Below are 23,000 nucleotides of genomic sequence, written 5' to 3' on the forward strand. Positions count from 1 at the left end.
TCGTCTGAAAGGCATCAATCCAGAGGATCCATCCATTCCATAAGTCCTAGAATTCCTTCAAAATGGCTTCGACAGCGGTCTGCACAGTGCCATGCTTCGTCGCCAGATTGCCACCCTATCCACAGTGTGGCCACTTCTTCACGAAGTCCCAGTGACCTGACATCTGGACGTGTTTCGTTTTCTTAGAGGGGTAGCTCAATCCCAAGCTCCCACTAAGCACAGGTTTCCATTCTGGTGGTTACACTTGGTCCTCTCAGCTTTGACACGCTCACCTTTCGAACCCATACGTTCTATCAACTTAAAATGGTTCCGGATGAAGGTTCTAGTTGCCGTCACATCAACCAAACTGGTCTCCGAGTTGCATGCATTGTCAATCAGTCTGAACCTCTGCATTTTCCATAAGGATAGGGTCGTTCTTCTGACCGATCCCACATTCTGTCCCAAGGCTAGCTCCTTGTTCCACGTCAATCAACCCTTGATTCTACCTACCTTTTGTCCTCAACCGTCCACAGATAGCGAAAGACTATGGCATAACCTAGATGTCAGACGTGCTTTGAAAGCCTTTATCCTCCTCACAGAGGACTTCAGACAGTTGGAAAGCCTCTTTATCAGTGTTTCTCCCCTGAGTCTAGGGGCTCAAATGTCAATGGCGGTGATCAGATCAGCTCTTAGATCATGTATAGTAGAGGCTTAGAAAGCAGGGAACTTGCCTGTACCTCCTGGCATAACGGCCCACTCTATTCAAAGCGCAGCAACCAATGCAGCTGTCCGTAATCAGGCATCTGTGGAGGAGATCTGTAGAGCTGCTATTTGGTCATCCTCCTCCATGTTTGTCATACATGATAAAATCCAATCCTGGTCAGCGGCTCAGATGGCATTTGGCCGTAGGGTCCTGGATCATGTTTCTTCCAACTAACTATGTCCCGCCCTTTAGGGACACTGCTCTAGGAGGTCCCACAACAGATGTCCACCGCCTCCAGGAGAATGGTCCATTGGACTCTTATCTGAAGGGTTCTTCTCCTGGGGGCAGGAGGACATCTGGGCCCTCCCTGTCTCATTAGTTCTTGTTGTGTTCCACCGTATTCTGTTGGTGGTCTGTTTGTATTATCATTCTTCTGTTACTATATGTGTTGAGCTGTTGTACATGTTTTTAAGTTTAGTTAGTCACTGCGAGGCCAAAAGCATACTGGCTAAGATGGCGCCCAGGCTCAGCACAGGAAGTTAATTCTAGTTCTTGCCTCCCGGTGGTGGAGAATCACTCACAACAGATGTCCTCCTGCCCCCAGGAGAAGGACCCTTCAGGTAAGAGTCCAATAGACCATTCTCTCAGTGTTCTCCTAGCATAATCAGGTGCATTCAGTATCTGCCACATGCAGGGAGAGGGAACCACCACAAAGCAGAGCAAGATACGGGAGGAATTTGAGCAAATGGGAATTGATACTGTGTCATGATTCAAAATTGTAAACCAAAAATATGTCAAGACGTCCGTGTTGTGGACTTGGTTTCTTACAATGTTTCTACCTATCCCTGTACAGATCTACGCTTGGGAAACAACATGAAGATTGTCTACTATCCCACTGGATGACATTGTTTTTCATCAGAGGATGTCTTTCTGACTGGCTGGTTATGAATGTGTTCCCTGGGTATGCTTCCTGTTTTCCACCAGAGCACTGAATCTCTTCAGAAGCCAGCCCCTCTTTAATACTTGTTTAAAGAGTTGAGGTTCTTCTAGCAATGAGTTCTCAAAGCCATTCAGGTAAGAACAGATACATTTATTCTTTACAGCTAGATGAATTTGTGAAGGAAACCACAAGCCTTGTTTGATATGTTGAAAAGCAGTATGTGCAAATCAGGGATCCTTAATTTACCCAACTTCGTGTTTCTTCATCTTTAATCCCTTACTGCCCACTAAGTACATCAAATGTCCTCCAAGAAAATAAGTACAACAACATGCTGGATTGTCTGTGTTGTGCGCCAGTCAAGTTGTGACCCTATTGAATTATTGATCTCCAAAATCTCCTGTAATTGACAGCCTTGCTCAGGAAGCTGTGGCTTTCTTTATTGAGTCAGTTCCTCTCATGTTAGGTCTTCCTCTATTTCTACTACAACTTTTCCTAGCATTATTGTTCTTTTGAGAGAGTCTTGCCTTCTCATGATGTGACCAAAGCCTCTGTTCAGTCACGTAATATCTGGAAATTCAGGCTTGATTTGATCTAGAATAGGAGTCGGCAACCTTTACCACCCAAAATGCCATTTGGACCCATTTTCCACAGCCCCGAAGATCTACTGAGCCGGAGAGGCAGCTCCACATGGAGCCACCTCTAATTTGGCCCTTCCACTCACCTTTCCTTCCAGCGCTGCTCTGTAGGGCCTGCCTGGTGTTGCCGCCTCTCACACTGCGGGAGGCAGTGGCGCCAGGCAGGGAAACCCCCTCTGCCCGACAGAGCAGGCAGCCGCCTTCTCCGTGGGGCAGAGGGGGGATGGTGGCTGCAGGGGTGGCAGAGGGGGGATAGCAGCTGCTCTGGAGGGACACAACCACGCTACCCTCCGACCTCCAAGGGTCGGAGGGCAGTGTGGGCGTGTCCCTCCAGAGCAGTGCTGGAAGAAGAGGTGAGTGGAGGGGATGTGAAAAGCGGCAACCTCATGCACGTAGCCGCCTCTAGTTCGGCTTCTCCACTCACCTTTCCTGCCAGCGCTGCTTTGGAGGGCTGGAGGGACACGTCCATGCTACCCTCTGACCTCCAGGCCACGTGGAGCCGCAGTATAAGGCTGAAAGAGCCGCATGTGGCTCCGGAGCTGCGGATTGCCTACCCCTGATCTAAAACTTACTTATTTGTCCTTTTGGTGGCCCATGGTATCCATAAAATTCTTCAAACTAATTTGACATAAAGGTGCCTATTTATGGAGGACTTGCTTTTTGAGGGCAAAGGTCTATTAAAAGACAGACAACAAACTAAAGCATTATCAAAAATGTGGTGTTTATTGAAGCCAAATATACATATCTGCATACTTCAGGCCTTACATACAACATCAGTGGCAGTCATTATGTAGGCCATTAAAATAATTATATTTTTCTCTGATTTCTCTTTCTTTGAGAGACCTTTCTCCTCTTCATGTACTTCAAAATCTTATTCTCTTGGTCTAAGTTTTCCTGTGGTGTTAAATGACAGTCTGTAACTTCTCTGTAGTTCTGGAACCTCATCTTCCCCAGTACCTCTTAGCGCCTCCCAGCCTGGGAATCAATAACAGCTGACAGTTGTGTATTAATCCACTGGCAGACTGACGTATTTAATTGAAAGCATCTCTTATCCACCATCTAATGTCTGTGCCCCTCCTTCCCCCCACCCTCTCTGATAAGCTCCCTTCTACAGAAAAAGGTCATAACAATAGTGTGTTTCTCCCAGAGGGACCTAGGGTTTCACTCCAGGAATGTTACTGCAGTAAAATTGGACCTTTGCTCTGTTCACAATCTTAGGGGCATAAATGAATGTAAGACCACAACATTGTTGGTTTCTGAGGAATGTTATTGGAGGCTACAGTGCTTTACAGTGTCTGCAGAATATTGAGGGATTACTATCTTTTTCAGCATCGGTTATTGGTTCCTCACTGGTCTCATTTCCCTTCATGGTCACCTAAGAACATTATGTATCTTAACCTCACAGGAACTTTTCAATGGAAAGTCCCGCCTCCAAATTGTGGAAAACCCTTCAGTTAATTGGTGGGATTCTAGGCTCAGTTACTGGCCAGGGCCTTTAGACCTCATGACTAGGGTCCTGGGCATCAGCCACATCAGTCAGACACATTTAATGCCTTTTGAGGTTTATGGCCTGATGCCAGTTTGTAAATGTATGGATAGCTCTACAGCTGTGTCTGTTTCATTGGGATTTAATAGATAGGGATCAGTTTCTTTCTTACTGATATTTAGCAGTACACCTGGATGTTTTAGGGAGAGATGGTAGTTATTACTATGAATGGCCATGAATCTGTTCATTGGGGCAAAATCTCAACTCTGCCTGCCCCCAACTGAGGCTTTGAACTTTGGGTATTCTGTGTTTTGCCTTCTGTAGTAAAACGGGGCTTACCCATTGCTGGGACAACATGGATGAACAAAACCTTGCTGTGCAACTTCTTTTTCTGTGTGGATCCAAATACTTCGGTAATAAAACAGGTGTGGTTTTTTAAGTGCTCTGACCTAGTAGCCCAGGCTAGTTGGATCTTGTCAGAAGCTAAGCATGGTTGGCCCTGGTTAATACTTGGATGGTAGACCACCATGGAAATTCAGGGTTGCTACACAGAGACAGGCAGTGGGAAACCACTTCTATTCATCTCTTGGCTTGAACATCCTATGGGGTTGGATATGGCTTCCCTTTTTAACCTCAAGTTGCTATAACATCCAAATGTGCAAACTGTGGTTGGTGTTTTCTCTTCAAACAGGAGTGAGAAACCCACACCAGACCACAGTTTCTGCTTCTGGTTTGGAGGGAAAGAACTAACTATCATTTGCTGATTTTGTGCTGAAAGGAATTGAAAGGGAAGTGAATGAACTAACCAAATTTAGCTGCTGTTATGAACGTGGCAAGCATGTCTACTTCCTAATTTATGGAGTAGTTCTGTAATTGTGATAGTTGCTGTTTATATGAGTTAGTTAAACTGGGGTTGACTGTGTCCTTAATTGGTTTGGTTTTCATGTGTTTTGTTGCGTAGAAAAAGTGTCAATAGAAGTTATTTGATACTACATCACTCAATAATTTATCCTGTGTTAACTCAATAATTACCCTGGATTCCTAGAAATCTAAGGTGTATTCATCCTTAATTTTTTCAGTTTCATTTTGCCTTATCCAACTTATTTTTTCTGGAGTTGCATTTCCATCTGCTCTTTGACTATTTTGACAATAAATAGAACGTGAAATGTAATTTTGATATTTCCATTTAATAAAATTCATCTTTTTACAGTATAATTGGTTGACAGTGCCAAAAAGTACAACAGTTTTCTAGAGTGCGCTCTAAGAAATCTTTAGATAAATGCATTTTCTTGCAGTGCTCACAGATGGAGATTTTTTAAATGTATAAATTTGGAACTATATAGAATAGAAATATAACAAATTATACCTGAAAGTTAAACATTTTGTTAGTCCTTTGGTCAGTCAGCTGTTCACACCTAATTTCCCCCCCAGTGACTCTGCATTAGAAACTAATAACACTAGGCGGGATTTCTTTTTCTTTTCAGATGGACTTTCTGGCAGGGATCAGCCAGTAGAATTACTAAAGCCAACCAGAGTAAACCACATGCCAAGTTCCGGTAAGAGGCAAATCTATGCCATGGGTGAGATATGCTGTATTGTAGAGATGAATCTGTAAAATATTAATATTTATAAGACTCAAAAAAGTAAGATTTTCACAAATAGTGTGTATAGGAGTGTTTGCTTAAACACACACACAAATGCGATAGAAATGGACAAAAAGAAAAGATCTATGCATTCTTAAATAGAGTTGCATGTCTCTAGATCTGTTGAAGTCAGCGGGCTTAGACAGGTATAACTATGCTTAGGAGTGCAATCAAAAGGGGAGAATTGCATCTTCTCATTTTTTGCCCTCTGGAGCAGCCTAAGGGATTTCCACTTCCACTGCTCACTTTAAAGAACTATTTTTTCTAGTACATGTAAATAGTGTTCAATGTACATACTTGGTGTTAACATATGTACATTTATTTTAGTAAAATATTTAAAAATACAACAATAAATCAGTTACAATTGCAGCAATTACAGAAGGTAAAAATAGATTCAAACTGTCAAATAAAAAATTAAGATGTTTCTATTTTAAATACAGTATTCCAACTGACAACCTTTCCTTTACTATCCCAGGCTTTCTCCAAAGCTGCTAATTTAAATAACACAAACATGACACATATTTTGCTGCACTGTATTCTGCATATGGCAGAAAGAAAGCTTTTCATTTTACCTCTACTTGTTCAGCATGGCTTGTTAATTGCAAAAGACCCTGATCAAGAGATTAGGAAAAGGTTGTTAGAAGACAAGGATGTAACCATCTCTCAGCAGGTAGCAAAGTTTTGTGCACTAGCCTATAAAAACGCAAGGTCCTACTTAGCCAGGGAATGAGCTGAAAGTCAAATATTTATTCAACTAGTTAGTTTAATAATTGTTGTAATCTGCTGTTATAGATGTGTGTTGTTTTGTTTTTCTGGCGTTTGGCTGTATTAAACTATTTCATTTCAATATTAAATAAATAACACAAACTTTGTTAAATTTATATATCCAATCCTGTCTTCTTCGGAGACAACTTAAATTTCCATCATTTAACAAAAGTTAATCTTGCTGTGATAATTAAGTAGAGGGTAATTTGCCAAAATCTTTTTGGGATTATGACAGCATAGCTCAATAGATACAGTTCCATTGAAGGTTTCAAATAAATATCAAAAGGAAATTACAACAAACTTATTACTATCACCCAAAAATTATTAGTCCTCACATATTTCTACCACATGTGCAAGAAACCCACTTTGTCTTCCTCATAAAGCACACAACAGGTAGAGTTATTTTTATTGCAGCTCTCAAAATGATTTAGTATCTTCCGCTGCAGCTTTTTCTGTGTGGTTTGATAGGAAAGGAACCCTCTCAACACTACTCTACCATCACCCAGTTCACCTTCCAGGCACCTCTGCAGTATTGCTGACTGATGTAGCAACAACAGAAATACATTCCCTTCATCTGAAGACGAACTGCATCCACAAGTGTCAACCAAAATCATCTCTGTCTCAAACCCAAATTTTGAGCTAACATTTGAAAGAAGAGAATAAAGTGGTAGCAAACTGGGGTTCCAGAGTAGAACTGTAGACATTTGGGGCAGAGTAATAATGTTCAGCATTTTGGGGCAGCTGTGGATAGAAACTATGGAGGAGAAAATGCAGGTATGTCAGACAACTTGGTTGGAGATTAGGACTGTGGAAGAGCTCAAGACAAAGAGTTTGACCTAACGTGGAAGCTGATTACTGCCTTAGGAAATTCTGACTGGTCAACTTTTCTAGCCCTTTTCTTTCAAGTCTTTTTTCTCCTTCTGACCTTCTACTCCTCTAATGGCTTGCACTGTTGTATTTGTACAATCTAGAACAGACCTGGGCATTATACGGCCCGCGGGCCACATCCGGCCTGCCAGATGACCCTGACTGGCCCCCCTGCCGGGCTGGGGAGCAAGGCATCTTTGAAAGCCCCGCAGAAACCGGTTGCCTTGGTTGCCGGCTTCTGCAGGGCTTTCAAAAGCTCCTCGCCCCCCTGCCTTTTGGCCTGACCCTCCACAATATTTTCTGTTTCTTATGCGGCCCCATGGAAAAAATAATTGCCCACCCCTGATCTAGAAGGAAATAGCATTCTTTATCAGAGGGCCTTCCCTGGAATCCTGATGCACAAAAGGATGAGCCAGATGTTCAGTATCAAGGGAGTTGATTGGTTATAGGGTGGCTCAGTCATTGAGAGTTCAGGAATATACACACCTTTTCGGACCAGTACTGTGTTCTGATAGATGTACAGTGGGCCTGTTGGGTGCTAGCAAACTGAGCTAGTTTGTAGCAAGAATTTCTTGAAATGTATTTTCCTGTAACCCAAAAAGGATAATTTATGTCTATATACAGACATTTTTAAAAAACGAGTGTTTAGAATTCAACATATATTAGCACCGCTTGAAGATCAGTTTCTGGATAGCACAGGCACAATGTTGGTGCTAGCAAAATTTGTTTTAATGTGATAGTTGGAGTGTCATACTATGATCTGAGATACCTGGGCTCCCTGTTCTGCCATACAACTCACTGGGCTAGTAACTGTCAGACGTATCTCCTTCATAGAGCAGTTGTAAGGATATAGTGGAAGTGAAGATACTACCCTGGGCTCCTTGAAGAAAGGGAGGAATAAAAATGTTCTAAATAAATGTGTTGAAGGAACAAACAGCCTGTCTTTCCTCTACTGGAGAAGCAAGGAATTATTACTGTGCAGTCTTATTCCCTGTAGAAACAGGAGGGCGTCCTGTTCCCTGCTGTCACTAAGCAAGGGTATAGATCTGTTGTTTTGGACAGAAGGCTACATGTAGTTTCTGTTGTCTTTTGTTTCCATTCTGATAAAATTTAGTTAAGTTGCCGTTAAATACAAGGATACTGGAGAGCTCTGCTCTACTTACTCAAACACAGATGTGTCAGTCCAGTAGGAGAGTTCAGGAAACAGGGTCAAATGCTGAAGAACATACACATTGAAGGGAAGTAGCCAAAGTCAAGGTCGTTACAAGGCAGTCCAAGGTCAGTGGAGCTCAGGCAGCGTCAGGAGAACAGCTTGTTGCATCCAATGCTTTGGCCTTCACTGCTCTTCACTAAATCCATCTGGGCTGCCTGCTTGGGAGAGTTTCTGCAAAGGCTCAACACACTCTGCTGCACAGTGGCAGCGCTGCAAATGTGCTGACGTCTTCTCTCCTTCAGAGCAGCTCTATGATTCTCCTGTGCTGTGCTGTATGGGGGAGTCCGTGGAAGTGTTGGCATCCTGCGCAGTATTTCTGATAAGCGCTGAGCTGGGTGCCTGTGATTATAAATCTTCCACCTCTGTTGACTCAGCTGGCTGGCTCCTCTGAGGTTTTAAGACCTCTTCATCTGTTGAGTGCTCTTCCTCGGGGTGGGGGATTTAGAATTGACAAGCTTTGCTTGAAGTTTCAGCAAGTTGGAGTTCATAATTACCTTAGATGTCCAGGTTCAACTATTGTTTCAGGGCAGCTCCATTCTGGGGACTGCGCCTGTGCAGGCCAGCCAGCTCGTCAGATTTCTTTTAGTCTTTAGCAACAGTAGCAGGGACTTTTCTCCCTGTGTCACCCATGATGGTTCCTTTCTGCCCAAACCATAATGTGACCCAGGGAGGTGTTCACCTGCCTTACCTATCTCATGGAGTACCCTTTGGTCATTGGTGTCCACTATTACTGCCTCATTCGCTGGGTACGAGGCACATTGTCAAGACCTTTCAGTCCAGGGGTTGTGGGTAATAAATGTTTTGGAGTTGTGTGCAATCAGGTTTGCCCTTATCTCCTTCGTAGATATCTTAAGATCAAGATGGGTACTCCTTCAGTGTGCCCACACCAGTGCTGTCTACTGTGTAATCAAGCAAGATGGCACAGGATCAGTTTCTCTGTGCCAAGAAGAACATAAGAACATAAGAACTAGCCTGCTGGATCAGACCAGAGTTAATCTAGTCCATCACTCTGCTACTCGCAGTGGCCCACCAGGTGCCTTTGGGAGCTCACATGCAGGATGTGAAAGCAATGGCCTGCTGCTGCTGCTGCTCCTGAGCACCTGGTCTGCTAAGGCATTTGCAATCTCAGATCAAAGAGGATCAAGATTGGTAGCCATAGATTGACTTCTCCTCCATAAATCTGTCCAAGCCCTTTTTAAAGCTTTGACCACTTTGGAGGTCACCCTGCACAATCAAATCTCACAATTCACATTATAGGGGTACAGAACACGCTATGCCTTTTCACCCTTCTCTCTCATACCCAGGGTGTTAGGAAAGTTGGTAGTTGACAACTCAGACTGTATCCTGATCGCTCCATACTAGCCCAGGCTGATAATGGCTATCAGAGCTGGTCAACGGGTCAGAGTGGGAGATGATCCCGCTCCCATAGGTGAATGACCTGCTAGTGTAGGACCGTGGTGGCAAACCTATGGCACTCCAGATGTTCGTGGACTACAATTCCCATCAGCCCCTGCCAGCATGGCCAATTGGCCATGCTGGCAGGGGCTGATAGGAATTGTAGTTCATGAAAATCTGGAGTGCCATAGGTTCGCTACCACTGGTGTAGGACATAGTGTACCCCCACAATGTGGCCCACCTACACTTGAGGACATGGCACATACTGCCTTGGGAGTAGGCTTATTGGATGAGATTCACAAGGCACTCATCCAAAGCAGGACACGTTCCGCTCTACTCCTATGGGAGGAAATGGGCTAGGTTCGAGTAATGGGCTCGGTGAGAGGGTCTTGAGACCTTCTCTTGCCTGCTTCTTAGCATCTTTACCTCCTGGCCCTAGCAACAGAAGGATTGCCTTATCTTCAGTAAAAAGTCCTCGTAGCTGCTATCTCAGCTCATCATGACCTAGTGGAAGGAATGGCCCTCTTGTCCCATAATCTCTCCCAAGATATTCCTGAAGGGGTTGATCCACATATTCCAACCTTTGCCTCAGCTGGTGCCACAGTGGTCATCATCACTAGTGTTTGATGGATACTCCTTTGAGCCTTTGTCATCCTGCTCCCTTGAGTGCCTTTTCAAGAAGGTAGCCCTCTTCCTTCCTTCCACCAGGTGGGTGCGTGAGTTAGCTGCTCTCAAGATTGTTCCCCCTTTCCAAAGTTTTTTTGAGAGCTGCATAGTTTTTCATCCCAGCCTGGATTTTTTACCCAAGGTCATTTCCAAGTTCCACCTAGCTCAGGAGGTTGTGCTGCCTGTCCTGTTTCCTAAACCCTCCCCTGAGGCTGAAAAGAAGCTCCCCTCTTTAGATTTAAAACAAGTTTTATTATATTCTCTTAGTAGGACATGGCTCTTTAAGAAAACAAAATCCTTCTTTGTTGTTCTCCCTAGCTTCATGGCTCAAGGTGTGACTTACAAGCAGGGGATGAGATAGTAAGCCATTGGTATAATTAAGAATAAGTACTGTGTGCTGGGAGTATCGCTGCCCATAGGTTCACTCTGCCTTTTACCAGCTGTTATTCTGCAGCAGGGTTCTTGTCCATGAACAGAATGTAGTCTCAATAATTGAATCACTGAGTTGAATTTTTGGTGGAAAGTGTTTCTGTACAACCCCATTACTCCCACAGCATGCCCTCAGTGATATCCCCAGTGCCAGTATAAGGCTTAGTTGGTGTCCTAAATAGTTCAGGATTGTGCTGTGAAACATCATGTCTTTTACTGAAATTCCATTAAAATATGATAATACATAATGTTTTTCAGCCATGGTTTACTGTTGTTCCTTGCTGAGATGTGGCTCCTTGCCGAGATGCATTTTGTTAATGGATTAAAAATATTTGTGTATTTATTTATTTAGAATATTTCTATTTTGTTTCTTCAGAGTCCTCCCCCAGGTGGCTTAAAATTTAAAACCACCGTAGATTAAAAAGCCATTAAAAATAAGTCATTAGATTAGAACTTCCGGGATGAAATTAGTCTTAGTTGGCTGCGACTGGAGTCGTTCCAGACATCAAAGCTCAAATGAGCAGTACTCAAGGCTTCTTAAGGTTCTCTGGATGAAGGAGAGAGTGGGAGACAGCCACATGACCTCTAGGGGCGATCTCTTTTATCCATGGTCATGCAGAGAACATTCACCGTAGTGATCCCATGGAGATGAGAAGCCAGAGGAAAGTGGCATCACCGTCTTGTCCAGTTTGAGCTACCGATTTTTCAATGGGAGAAAGCATCCAAGCTGAGTACCTTTGAAGAAACAAATGTAAATTGAAAAAGGCTGAAAAAAGATGTCTAAACACTGTTGGTCGTAACCTGATGGAAACCGCAACATTTTCTTAAAAGGTAGGCAACTGATGGAAAAAATAGATGTAATGATTTGAACTATTATGATGCTAAAATAAAAAGTACTCCCAGTAGAAAAGACACTAGAAGGTTTTAAATATCAGAAAGACTCTCGACTGTATTTCCCTCCCAGCTGGTAGGCTGCCAAAACAATGGCCGGAAAGGAAGAACAATATGTCACCAATCAGCAAGGCGAGGGGGTGGGGAGAGAAGTGGCTAGTGTCTGTGTAAAGACTTGGTATAGTGAGCCATAGAAACACTGACACCTACTGGGCAAAAATGGCAACTACACAAAAGGAATCAATCATGGAATAACAGATGTCAAACAATTTGAAAATGATAACCACAAATCTGCAGAGTCTTAAAGCAGAAGTGGACTCCTTGAAGGCCAGTATTAATAAAAATTTACCAACAATGATGTCAGAGCACATGAAAGAAAATAAGGAACTGAACTGATTTTTCAAGAGATTGCACAATTGTAGGAAAATATAGAGAAAACTAAAGTGAAAACCATCAAGAAAATAGTGGATTCAATTTGATCTGAAGCCAAATTGCAGGACCAAGCCTTTCTTCATTTAGAATATTTCATTAACGAGGGCTCTACAGCTGAGGAAGGTTTCAGAGGACAAAGATTAATCAAAAGAATAGTTGGCAAAGAAGATCTCCTCAGCCTTGGCCAACTATATAAACATGAATGAAGAAGACTTGGTGCCAAAGATTGAAAAAATTTAGTCTCATTGAAAAATTCAAAGACAAAAGGATTGTGTAGAGACATTAGTTTCATTATTTTTGATAAAGCAAGTCAACAATCAAGATAGAAGATACAGACATCACTATAATGAGAGAGATGCCTTTAAAAACTCTACAGAAGAATATGCTTTTTGGTGGACATCTTAATGAAAAACCAGATAAGATTATCTTTGCTGAAATGGAAGAGAGTGTTCTTTATTTACAAGGCACAACAGCAGAGAATAACTTGTAGCTGCTGAAGAAATCTTCAAGAAGATGAAGAGTTTTCTAAAAATGACAGCCTAAATAAAGGTTGTCTTTGAATAAGATGCCATGTTAAGTCCTTTAAATTTTAGATATTTTGAAAGATATTTAAAATGAGGTAGAAATGTAAAATATAGGGAATGAGAAGAAATAATGGTGAAAGGTGAAATTAAAGGGGTTTTGAAATAATGCTAAATGTAATTTTAAATGTTGGAGTAATAAGTTAGGAAGACAGATTGTTCTTTTTATATAATGTGGATATTTTTTAATTTCATGATTTAAGAAAGGCTGAGATAAAGATTTGATGTTGAGTTTGAGATTTTTATTTTTGTTAACAAGATAAAAAGGGTCTGGATAATTTTGACAGCAGTGTTTGGGTGGGAAGTCATATAATTGTATGTAGGTATAAGTTTTATGTTCGCTATTTTTGTCTTTATTCCTATCTGTTTTCTGGATGTAGATTAGGGTGGTTGGCTCACCATTTCTTTGCCTTCTTTTGTAGCTAGATGTAAAAAATTAATAAAAACTATTATAAAAAATTAAGTCATTAGACATTAGCGGTATAAAAAGCAGTATCAAACAGAAGCAGACTCCTAATGTTAAAAGCCTGGATAAAAGAAGTGTGTTTACAGGCACTAGGCTAAAGAAAGTAAAGTAGATGTCAGGTGAGGTGAGTCTCAAAGGGCAGGAATTTCCAAAAGCAAGTTGCTGTCACAGAAAATGCCTTGTCTCTAGTCACTTTCCTCACCTCTGAAGGCAGGGACACAGAGAGCAGGGCTTGTGAGACAGGTTTTAACTGGCTGGCTAGATAATATAGGAGAAGACTGTCCTTCAGGTATCCTTGATCCAAGCTGTTTAGGCCTGAAAGATAAGAACCACTACTTTGAATTGTGCCCAGAAACAGATGGGTAACCAGTGCCGATCCTTTACCACAGAGGTGATACAGTCCCTATAACCAACTCCAGATGTTAGCTTGGCCACTGCATAGTGGACCATTTGAAACTTCCAAATCATTTTCAAAGGCAGCTCCTAGCAGAATGCATTATAATACTACCTCTTGGATGTGATCTGTGGACAGATCATGTTTTTTGAAGAATTGCTGTAGCTAGTGAGCCAGAGCTGATGAAAGACTAAATACGCCACAGAGGAGATCTGAGTCTGGAACCATAGATCAAGATCTGTTACCTCCCTCAAGTGTCGTCACATCCAGGACAGGCTGGTTCTATAGACCCCAAGCAGCTACTCCATTGACCAGTAACACCTCAGTTTTGTCTGGATTGAGCTTCAGTTTGTTGGCTTTCATCCTCAGGCACCTATTCAGGACTTCCACAGATCCACCTGGCTTAGCCGTAAATGAGAAATAGAACTGAGTTACATTCTTATACTGGTGACCCCTTATTCCAAATCTGTGGATGACCTCTCCCATGGTTTCATGTAGATATTAAATAGCATTAGTATAAATGCCTCAGAGCCAAGAAGCAGTTCCCCAACACAACTGTCTAGAATCCGAAGGTTAAGTAGCAGCTAAACCACCAATGCACTATGATCCCTACTGTCACTTCAGAAGGATATACCAAAGCACTATGACCCCAGCAGCTCCAGAAGGATACAGTGGTCAGTGATTTGAAAGCTGGTAAGACTTCCTGGAGCATCATCAGGGACACATTCCCCTGTCACTGTTCCAGTGAAGATCATCAGGAGGTTTACCAAGTCCGTTTACATCTCAACGCCCTGACCTGAATTCAGATTGAAATTGGTCTAGAGGTAATTCACTTCTTCCAAGACTTTTCAATCTCAGATCAACAAGGATCAAGATTGGTAGTCATAGATTGACTTCTCCTCCATAAATCTGTCCAAGCCCCTTTTAAAGCTATCCAGATTAGTTACCATCACCACCCCCTGTGGCAGCATATTCCAAACACCAATCACACATTGCATGAAAAAATGTTTCTTTTTATTAGTTCTAATTCTTCCCCCCAGCATTTTCAATGAATGCCCCCTGGTTCTAGTATTGTGAGAAAGAGAAAATTTTCTCTCTGTCAACATTTTCTATCCCATGCATAATTTTATATTCAATCATTTCCCCCCTCAGACGTCTCCTCTTCAAACTAAAGAGTCCCAAATGCTGCATCCTCTCCTCATAAGGAACGTAATCCCTCAATCATCCTCGTTGCCCTTCTCTGCACTTTTTCTATCTCTTCGATATTCTTTTTGAGATGTGGCGACCAGAATCGAACACAGTACTCCAAGTGCGGTCGCACCACTGCTTTATATAAGGGCATGACAATCTTCCCAGTCTGTCCTTGTGAGGTCCCCCCATGCCAACCTGGTCTAGCGATCCCACTGTGGGCTCACCAGTTGAGGACCCCCCACTCAAAGTGCTGACCACCTCCTGGCATTCTGAACTGGCAAGGCTAATGCAGGCGACCATCGCGTATATGTCATATCCAGCCCTCATAACAAATGAGTTTGATGCCCTTCTTTAGGGCTTGATATAAAAGCCCCATCACAACCCCAGAAAGGTCTGCCGGATGACTCTGTGCAAAAGCAGCGGTGGCAGAAAAGCGAGCTCGCGTTGCTGTCACCATTGCTAGGTGCTCTCGCCAGCTTTTGGTCACATTCACCAAGTTTTCTCTACTTGCGCTGTTGCATTCTTTTATATCGATACTGCAGTCAGATACTGCAGAAGCTTGTTTCTATAAATAGCGATGATCTCACTGCCTTTTAGTGCTTCAGTGTGTTTTGACATTTACAGAGGTGTAGACAGCAGAAAGAGTACTTTGCATATTCAATGCGTTCTTCCAAACAATGTGATTTTAAAAATACATTTTAATGCTGCTGTATATCAAGTGGTATGAAAGAAACATCTTGTGGAGTTGGAGTGAGATTTGATCGCTCATGTCTTGGGGCTTAAAATGATTTGTAGAAACTAACCGGGTTCTTTTATTGATTCCTTTGAAATATTATGCTGGCTCTCCCTTATAATATACAATATTTCCCTGACAGCCACCAGCCTTATCCAAAGCTCTATAAGTCCTATCATAGTAGATGTGGAGTTGGGTGGGAGCCAGGGCTTCTCATTCATTGCAGTCAGTATATGAATCAGCTCCATAAGTACACAGAATTCCCTTGCTGATATTCAAGTCTGTTCTTTGTCTGAATGTACACAGGTTGCTGGACTAGGGATATTTTATTACCCTCCTTATACTGTGGATGATTTGAATCTGAAAAGGCATGAGCAACTGTGTAGAATAAAAACTGGCAGGAGAGAGCACATTGTAAGGTTCGGACGCGTGAGGAATGACACGCACAGTGTCCTTGTTTTGCTACCATGCCTATTGCTTTACCAGGAGATTATTTATATCTTATAGTAAGATTTTTATTACACGATTTTGGTTGCCAAGCAGCGTCATGGGACATAATTGCCAATTTCAGTGCTCTGCCAGTGTGAATGGCTTGCATGCTTTTGTGGCTATCCACAGCTACAGAGCGGTTGTCTGCAACGTGAAAGAAATAGTAAACAGCAATCTTTCGGAACCTGTTTTGTAGCTGCCACAGATGACCATGGCTACCCCTTTGGAATTAGTACCATGGTAACAACAACCACCTTTTATATTTTAATTTCATTCTGTATCTAAGTCTGTCGATATCTAAGGAGCTGCCAGTTTTAGCAAATTGCTTTGGCTGTATTGTAATTTATGATTTCGACTTTGTTTTACTCTTTCTCATGGGGTTGGCAGTGGGCATCACAGATACTGGACCAGCTGCAACCCAGATTGGAACGACGTGGCTCCCAGCCACTCCAGTCAATATTTGTATTCCACGTTCCACTTTTGGAATGGGGGGGGGGGTCATGGATTACACCAGCATGCTGTCATTCTGACAGGTTGTAATGGGGTGCCCTTGTATTGCTTGGGGTAGTAGTTTCCCTTTCGTGTCTGTGTCATTTGGCAGATAACCTGTAAAGCTTCTGAGCATAGCAGTGTTAGACAAATGCTATGACAGTCATTATTCTCTCTCAGTTGTTTGTGCTCTGTGCTGCTTTATGAAAGTGCCCTTTCTGTGATGCTCCCGCACCCACTGTGTCCACCACTGTGTTACCATTGTATGATGTATGGATCAGAGTGGTTGAACCCCCGTGATGCACATGTGATGAGTGTTGTTCCAGAGATTTATATAGTGCTTAGGAAAGTACTTGTGGGGAACTGTAGGGGTTATTCAATATCCTAAACTGCACCAGGGCTTAGGGTTGGATTGGGAGGCAGGTGGGAACTTTATTTTCCCCATTGAGTGGGCTTCAATTAGGAGTTTATTCATTTACATAGGATTTTCGGTGGGGTAGCATTGCAGCAGCGTCAAGGATGTACCTGGGCCTGGGGCAGGGCTTTGTCCACAGGATACCACTGATGTTGTCCAGTTTCATGCTAGAGTAAGGAGGTGTGCTAGCAGTGTGGATGAAGCTTGCTGTAGGTAGAGTGACTTATCTTTGGACTATTCTGGCATAAGTTGCTATTTCAAATCCTGTCCAAATGGAGGTTAGGCTTATGTTAATTGTTCCTAAATATAATTAGGAACTTCTCTCAAGATGAGGAATTTGGGCTATAAATGAAATAAATATTAGAAGCAAGAATCAAAACAGCCAGTGAATGGTTTGACAGGATATAACATAGTCTTTTTATGAGGCTACGTTTGCTTCCCATACCCTGTTAAGAGCAGAAGAAGAGCCTGCTAAATCAGATCAGTGTTAATTTTTTGGCCGTCAAGTCACAACTGACTTATGACGACCCTGTGGTTTTCAAGGCAAAAGAAGTTCGGAGGTGGTTTGCCATTGCCTGGCTCCATGTCATGACCTTTGTGTTACTCCATTGCCCATTCAGACACCAATCAGGGCTGACCCTTTTTAGCTTCCGAGATCTGACAAGATTAGACCAGCCTGGGGCTATTCAGATGAGGGCTCAGTGTGAATATCTCTGTCTGTCTCTCTCCTTCTGTGTAACCCTTGATAATTTTATCGCTGTTATGGAAATGATTGGGATTCAAGAATAAAATCTTTTCATAATTTAGATCTAATTTGTATTACTCATTGAAACTCTGAATACGATCTTTGTACTTTCTGTAGACGTCACAAATCTGATCCTACTTTGCCGCTGAGAACCGTTTTGCAGCTCTCAGTTAAATATTCATGACAGTATATGCCTTTTCTGTTTCGCTGACATGTTCATTAAGCAAAGAAAACTTTATTGCTTCCCAAAGAATGGCAAGGGTCGGAAGCTCTCATCATTTCTGTTCAGCACTTGCGGCACGTCTGAGGTTTTTTTTGGTGACTGAAATAGTATGAGTCATGTTTGACACACCATTCTATGAATACAATGAATGGGAATGATGATGATTTCTGCAGCTGGCACACTCTTCTGTGGCTGAAAGCATATGAGGTAGATTTGTTTGTAACAAATAGTGGAACTATGAATGCTTTCATCAGAAAGGCTTTCATTTGCAGTGTGTAACAAAAACTGGCTTGCAGGGAAAATCAGTCATGTGCTAGCAAAGAACGTTTCTGCATTGGTTGCTGGCATTTTGCACCATGTATTTTTAAATCGGTTAGTCAAACGGAAGCATTTGGGAGCTAACTTACACAGAGATGATCATGGCCTTTGTTGGCTCTGATCCAATACAATTTTTGCTTAATTCTCACTAAAACCAACCCTTAATTTCAATATGAAACACAACTTAGAATTTCGGTATGAACAGCTGCCATCAGTAGTCGTACTTCATATGCAATGGTGGGATTCAGCAGGTTTGCACCACTTTGGCAGAACCGGTTGTTAAAATGGTGCTTGTAAGCAACCAGTCGAAGGCTTTCACGGCTGGATTCAACTGGTTCTGGTGGGGTTTCCGGGCTGTGTGGCCATGGTCTGGTGGGTTTTGTTCCTAACATTTCGCCTGCATCTGTGGCTGGCATCTTCAGAGGTGTATGTATAACAGGGGGAAGTCTGTTACACACTGTGTCCAGAGAGAAGGAAATGTTTGGGGTATATGGACAATATATACCCCGAACATTTCCTTCTCTCTGGACACAGTGTGAAACAGACTTTTCTCTGTGATACACCTCCGAAGATGCCAGCCACAGATGCAGGCGAAACGTTAGGAACAAAATCCACCAGACCACGGCCACACAGCCTGGAAAACCCACCAGAACCAACCAGTTGTTAAATTATTTTAATCCCACCACCGGAAACGGTTGTTAAATCATTTGAATCCCACTAATGTTCATATGACAGAACATTTTTTTTTACATGTGGTATACATTTTTCACGGGTTTGCTTTCATGGTTTTGCTTGAAATTCAAAGTGAGCCCCATTTCAAACAGCACCACCAAGAATGGTGGGAGAATGTGCAACCATCTTTTCCCCTGGCGGCATCATACCCGCACCCCTCTCAGAGTGCCTCTACACCCCCCCTCCTGGCATTAATAATAAGGTGAGTAACAATTAGAAAAAATCCCAACCTTAGGATTCCACTGGAAACTTACTGTTAAGATAGCAACAAATTGCTATCTTACATTGAAGAAACCCAGCAGCACTTAAAAAGTAAAGCTGACAAAAAACAAAATAAAAGTCTAGTGTACAAAAAAAATTACTTCTGGAACGAGGGGGAGGGACTGAAGCCTTCGGGTAACAATACTTTTAATGGACTTCTGGATGACTGACTTTGATGGAGCCAGGTGGATCTTGGGAGGGGGGAGTTCAATGACTGGGGCCATGACAATGAAGACCCGCTCTTGCATTTTCACCTGCCTTACCTTGTACAAGGTCAACACATGGAGAAGGCCAACCTTGGAGGATGCCAGATTCATTAGTTCGGCTCTTCCGTGTCGGGTTTCCTTCCCTCTGCATCCGCTTGGCAACAGTGAACTCAGCTGTGGTGAACTCAGGGACTCAAATTTGCACCTGCAGAGCTCGTAGGTCTGGATATGCTGATTCTGGAGCTCCTGCCAGTCATGTCATGGCACTTTTTCTAGTGGGGCAAGCTGTGCTCTCTTTATTCCCCAAATAATATATTGTACATATAGGAAGCAATGGCTTGCCATTAGGAGGCTGTGGCCAACTGTGAATCTCTTCTAGGGACATTTGTGTGATGCTGTTCTGTGACCGGGTGTCTTTAGGTTGCTATGGAGTTCTTAGTGATCACTATGCTATCTTCAGGTTGCCATGACTTGTTTCTGTCATTTATTTCCCCTGTGGATTAGCCATAGAATGCAGACTGGTGTTACTGGTACATCATCAGTACTGTGCAATATTTAGCAGAAACAAATGGGTGTTGTAAAGGGTAAACTTAGCCACAGTTCTTTTAAAATAGTTTCGGCTTTGTTTCAGACAATTTAAATTCAGAAGATTTTATCCTTTGATTGTAGTCTATTTGCAGTTTCAGGATATGTCTTTTAATGTTTGTTTTATATACTGATTGTGACAGCCTATGGCTAATGCAATAAATACTACTACTACGACTACCTCATCAGTGGCACTAACGACTCATTTCAGAGTGTTAAAGTTGGGTTTCTGTGTGGTATACATGATGTAACAGGCATACTTGTATCATTATTGGGTACTGCTGAAACTGTAGACAGTGATGATAATGTTGGAGGGTAGCCATCAGAAACCTACCTTGTAAGTTAATAAAAGATGTTAGAGCCGTTAGTTGCTACGGGGCTCCTTTTTGTATGCACTAACACTCAAAACAAATTTAGAAGTAAAAGCGTAAAAAGAAACCCTTCCTAGTTCAGACATTATTTTATATCATGCAACAGCATTAAAAGAATGAAAGTACCTTTGAAGTACTTTTTTTGCTGTAGCATGAGAATTTAAATACCCCAGATCTATGACCAAGGAAGACAGGCAAGTCTTTCAGAAAGAAGTATGAAGTAAGAATGTTTACTAACTTCACGTTTAGATGTGTTCGTTTCATTACCTTCAAAGCAGCTTCCTTTTGACAACAAGCAGTTACCATTACATTGTTTTGTATGGGCAGCCAGGTAATGTTTGCATTTGGGATGCTGGTCATACACACAAATAGAGGAATGTCATTAAAATATCATGTTGTATCTCATGTGACATTGTTCAAGGCCTGTAGGGTAAATGAGCAGGATCATTAGAGTAAAATATTTTCCTGGCTCTACCAAATTCATCTAGCAATAAGAAAAATAACCAAATTTTTGTCTTAAATGCGATGACATTCTAAATCTTGGTCCTTAGTGTGTTACACGCAGTATGTATTAATATGAAGAAAAATTTCTACCAGTGATCGGTATGTGATACTGAAGCCTCCATAAATGAAATAACACTTAAAAAGATAAACCTGACAAATGTATAATCTTAATAAATGCTGGCAATGTAAGATGTAAATAAATAAATGCATGGAATTCCAGGCAACTGTCAACAGATTGTACTGATATATGGTAATGTACCCAGTTATGTATTCATTTTGGGAAGTGTAGTCATCCCCGCAGGGTCGTCGCTAAGGAAGAGGCGAGACGCGGAGGTTTCATCTGGTGGAGAGCGCCAGCAGCGGGAGCGCGGGTGTCCGTGTTCCTAGCGACTCTGCCGCGTGCTGGTTCCTGGCACCTTTTATTATGATTCTAGCGGGGGCATGTAGAAGGGCGGAACGGGGGGGGGGATTCCGGGAGAGCAGGAGAGCGGGAGACTGAGAGATCATCATGTGATGCATGATCTCACCTGGCTGCTACATGCGGAGAGGAGCATCAGCGTCTAGGCCTAATCCTCACCTGGGGGCAAGACCATTGTCCCTTTGTCTGGGACACCCGGTGGTTGTGAGCCAGGTAGTTCATGACCCGTGACTCATCAGGGGGTGAGGGGCGGGAGGAGTCGCGACCAGAAGACCGTAGGAGCGCCGGTGTGCCAGCTTCTACTACGGATGCGTCAGCTGGGTCAGCAGCTCATCCTTACATCTCCTCCTTTTACATTTTAGAAGGGGAGGCGGAGAATGCGTTAGGGGGCGATTTAAGGGGACGCTCGCTTCCCTCCGCCCGTTTAGCCAAGCTGGCCCGAAGCCAAGCTTCAATGCAACATTAAGAACTTGGTTGCGATGTAAAGGGAAAGTCGAGGGGTTTCTTACACATGTTACAAGCAATATTAGATACACATTGAATGAAACAAGATCCGACGATGAGGCACACAATCAAGCCAATGCAGAGCTGTACAATAGCACTCAACCATCCTCCCGGTAGCCAGCTCCAGAGGGCTGACCACCAGTGGGGCAAAACGTCATATTTCAGATTAGATACAACATCTTGCAGTTCACGCACTTTCATATGAATCAAATGGGAATTATCAGAAAGATTAAAACAACACATATCATGTACATTCTCACAACCTTGGTGATGCAATAACAACAAATAACATAACTTTTAAAATTAAAGCATGCAATAACTTCCATGATCAGCTGGGTTACAGTACTCAATAATTCCTTTGGAGGTCGGCTCCAAAGGGCATCATGTAAATGGAAACAATAAACATAGCTAAACAATACAAAAGCTAGGTGATGAAGGAAAAAGGCAAGCAGCCCATGGCCATGCATTCGTCCAATGCACGGCTCTTGCTGTTTGGCCACCAAAGCCTTTAGAGCGATGGTGGTAGAGTCCATGGATTTCTCAAGAATGTAGAGAGAGAGCTACTGATAGTCTTTAGCATTGCAAGTTCAGTGACTCTCACGAGCAAGGCTGCGAGAGAAGGCATGTTCCGATAACAATCAGGTGGCTGGAAACAGCGGAGAGTTCCAAAGGTTAACCTATCAGGAATGTTCCTGGCTGCAACTTCAAACTCCAGCCAGGGGGCGGCAGAGAGGGAGAGAGAATGGCAGCTGTAGATGAGGAGCAGCGACACACAGCGTCAACCTCTGAGCCATAGCTGGCCCAGGCTGCCATTTCCCCGGGGGGGGGGCAGCGAGGGCTGCGATCTCCGTGGAAGAATGGGGGTACTGGTTCCAGAGAGGACCCTCCCATCTCGACCAAGGCTGGGGGGTAATCGGGCTCTGTCAACAGGGCGGCGGGAGAGTCAGGGGATCGCCTTCCAGGGAGGCCCCGCTCCATCTCAAGGATGGGGCTGGCCTGGCATGGCGAGCTGGACTCCTGTATGGAAGAGAAAAGACAAGCAACGCTTTTCCCCCAGGGGTTTTGCGTGCTGGCTGAGTTAGTTCTTATAGATGACAGTGGAAAGCCCGAGCCCTGAGTGGTGGGGGCGGGCAATTTTTTGATAGATAGAGAATAGAGAAGAGTACTTTGGATAATGGTCTGCTGGATGAAACCTTGATTGGGTTGATGGGGGGAAGGGCACTCTCCCCTTTCTTTAGTTTGTTTGGCCAAGATTTCCTTAAAGATGCCGTTGGCCCATTTCAGTGGTCGGCTTGCCACATTCAAGACATTAAGAACACATAACACAAAGG

General features: G+C 43.0%; 1 protein-coding gene across 1 annotated transcript in view; it reads left to right on the top strand.

Annotated features, from left to right (window-relative positions):
• The window catches only part of HDAC4 (histone deacetylase 4), a 152,946-nt gene that overhangs the window by 28,723 nt on the left and 101,223 nt on the right, over nt 1–23,000 (top strand). The window contains exons 2-3 of the mRNA XM_048506175.1: nt 1,536–1,756; nt 5,228–5,299. Coding sequence (XP_048362132.1) covers nt 1,735–1,756; nt 5,228–5,299 — 94 coding nt within the window. The 5' untranslated portion in view covers nt 1,536–1,734. The remainder of the gene's footprint in view (nt 1–1,535; nt 1,757–5,227; nt 5,300–23,000) is intronic.

The sequence above is a fragment of the Sphaerodactylus townsendi genome, linkage group LG01 (genome assembly GCF_021028975.2).
Source record: "Sphaerodactylus townsendi isolate TG3544 linkage group LG01, MPM_Stown_v2.3, whole genome shotgun sequence".
NCBI lineage: Eukaryota > Metazoa > Chordata > Lepidosauria > Squamata > Sphaerodactylidae > Sphaerodactylus > Sphaerodactylus townsendi.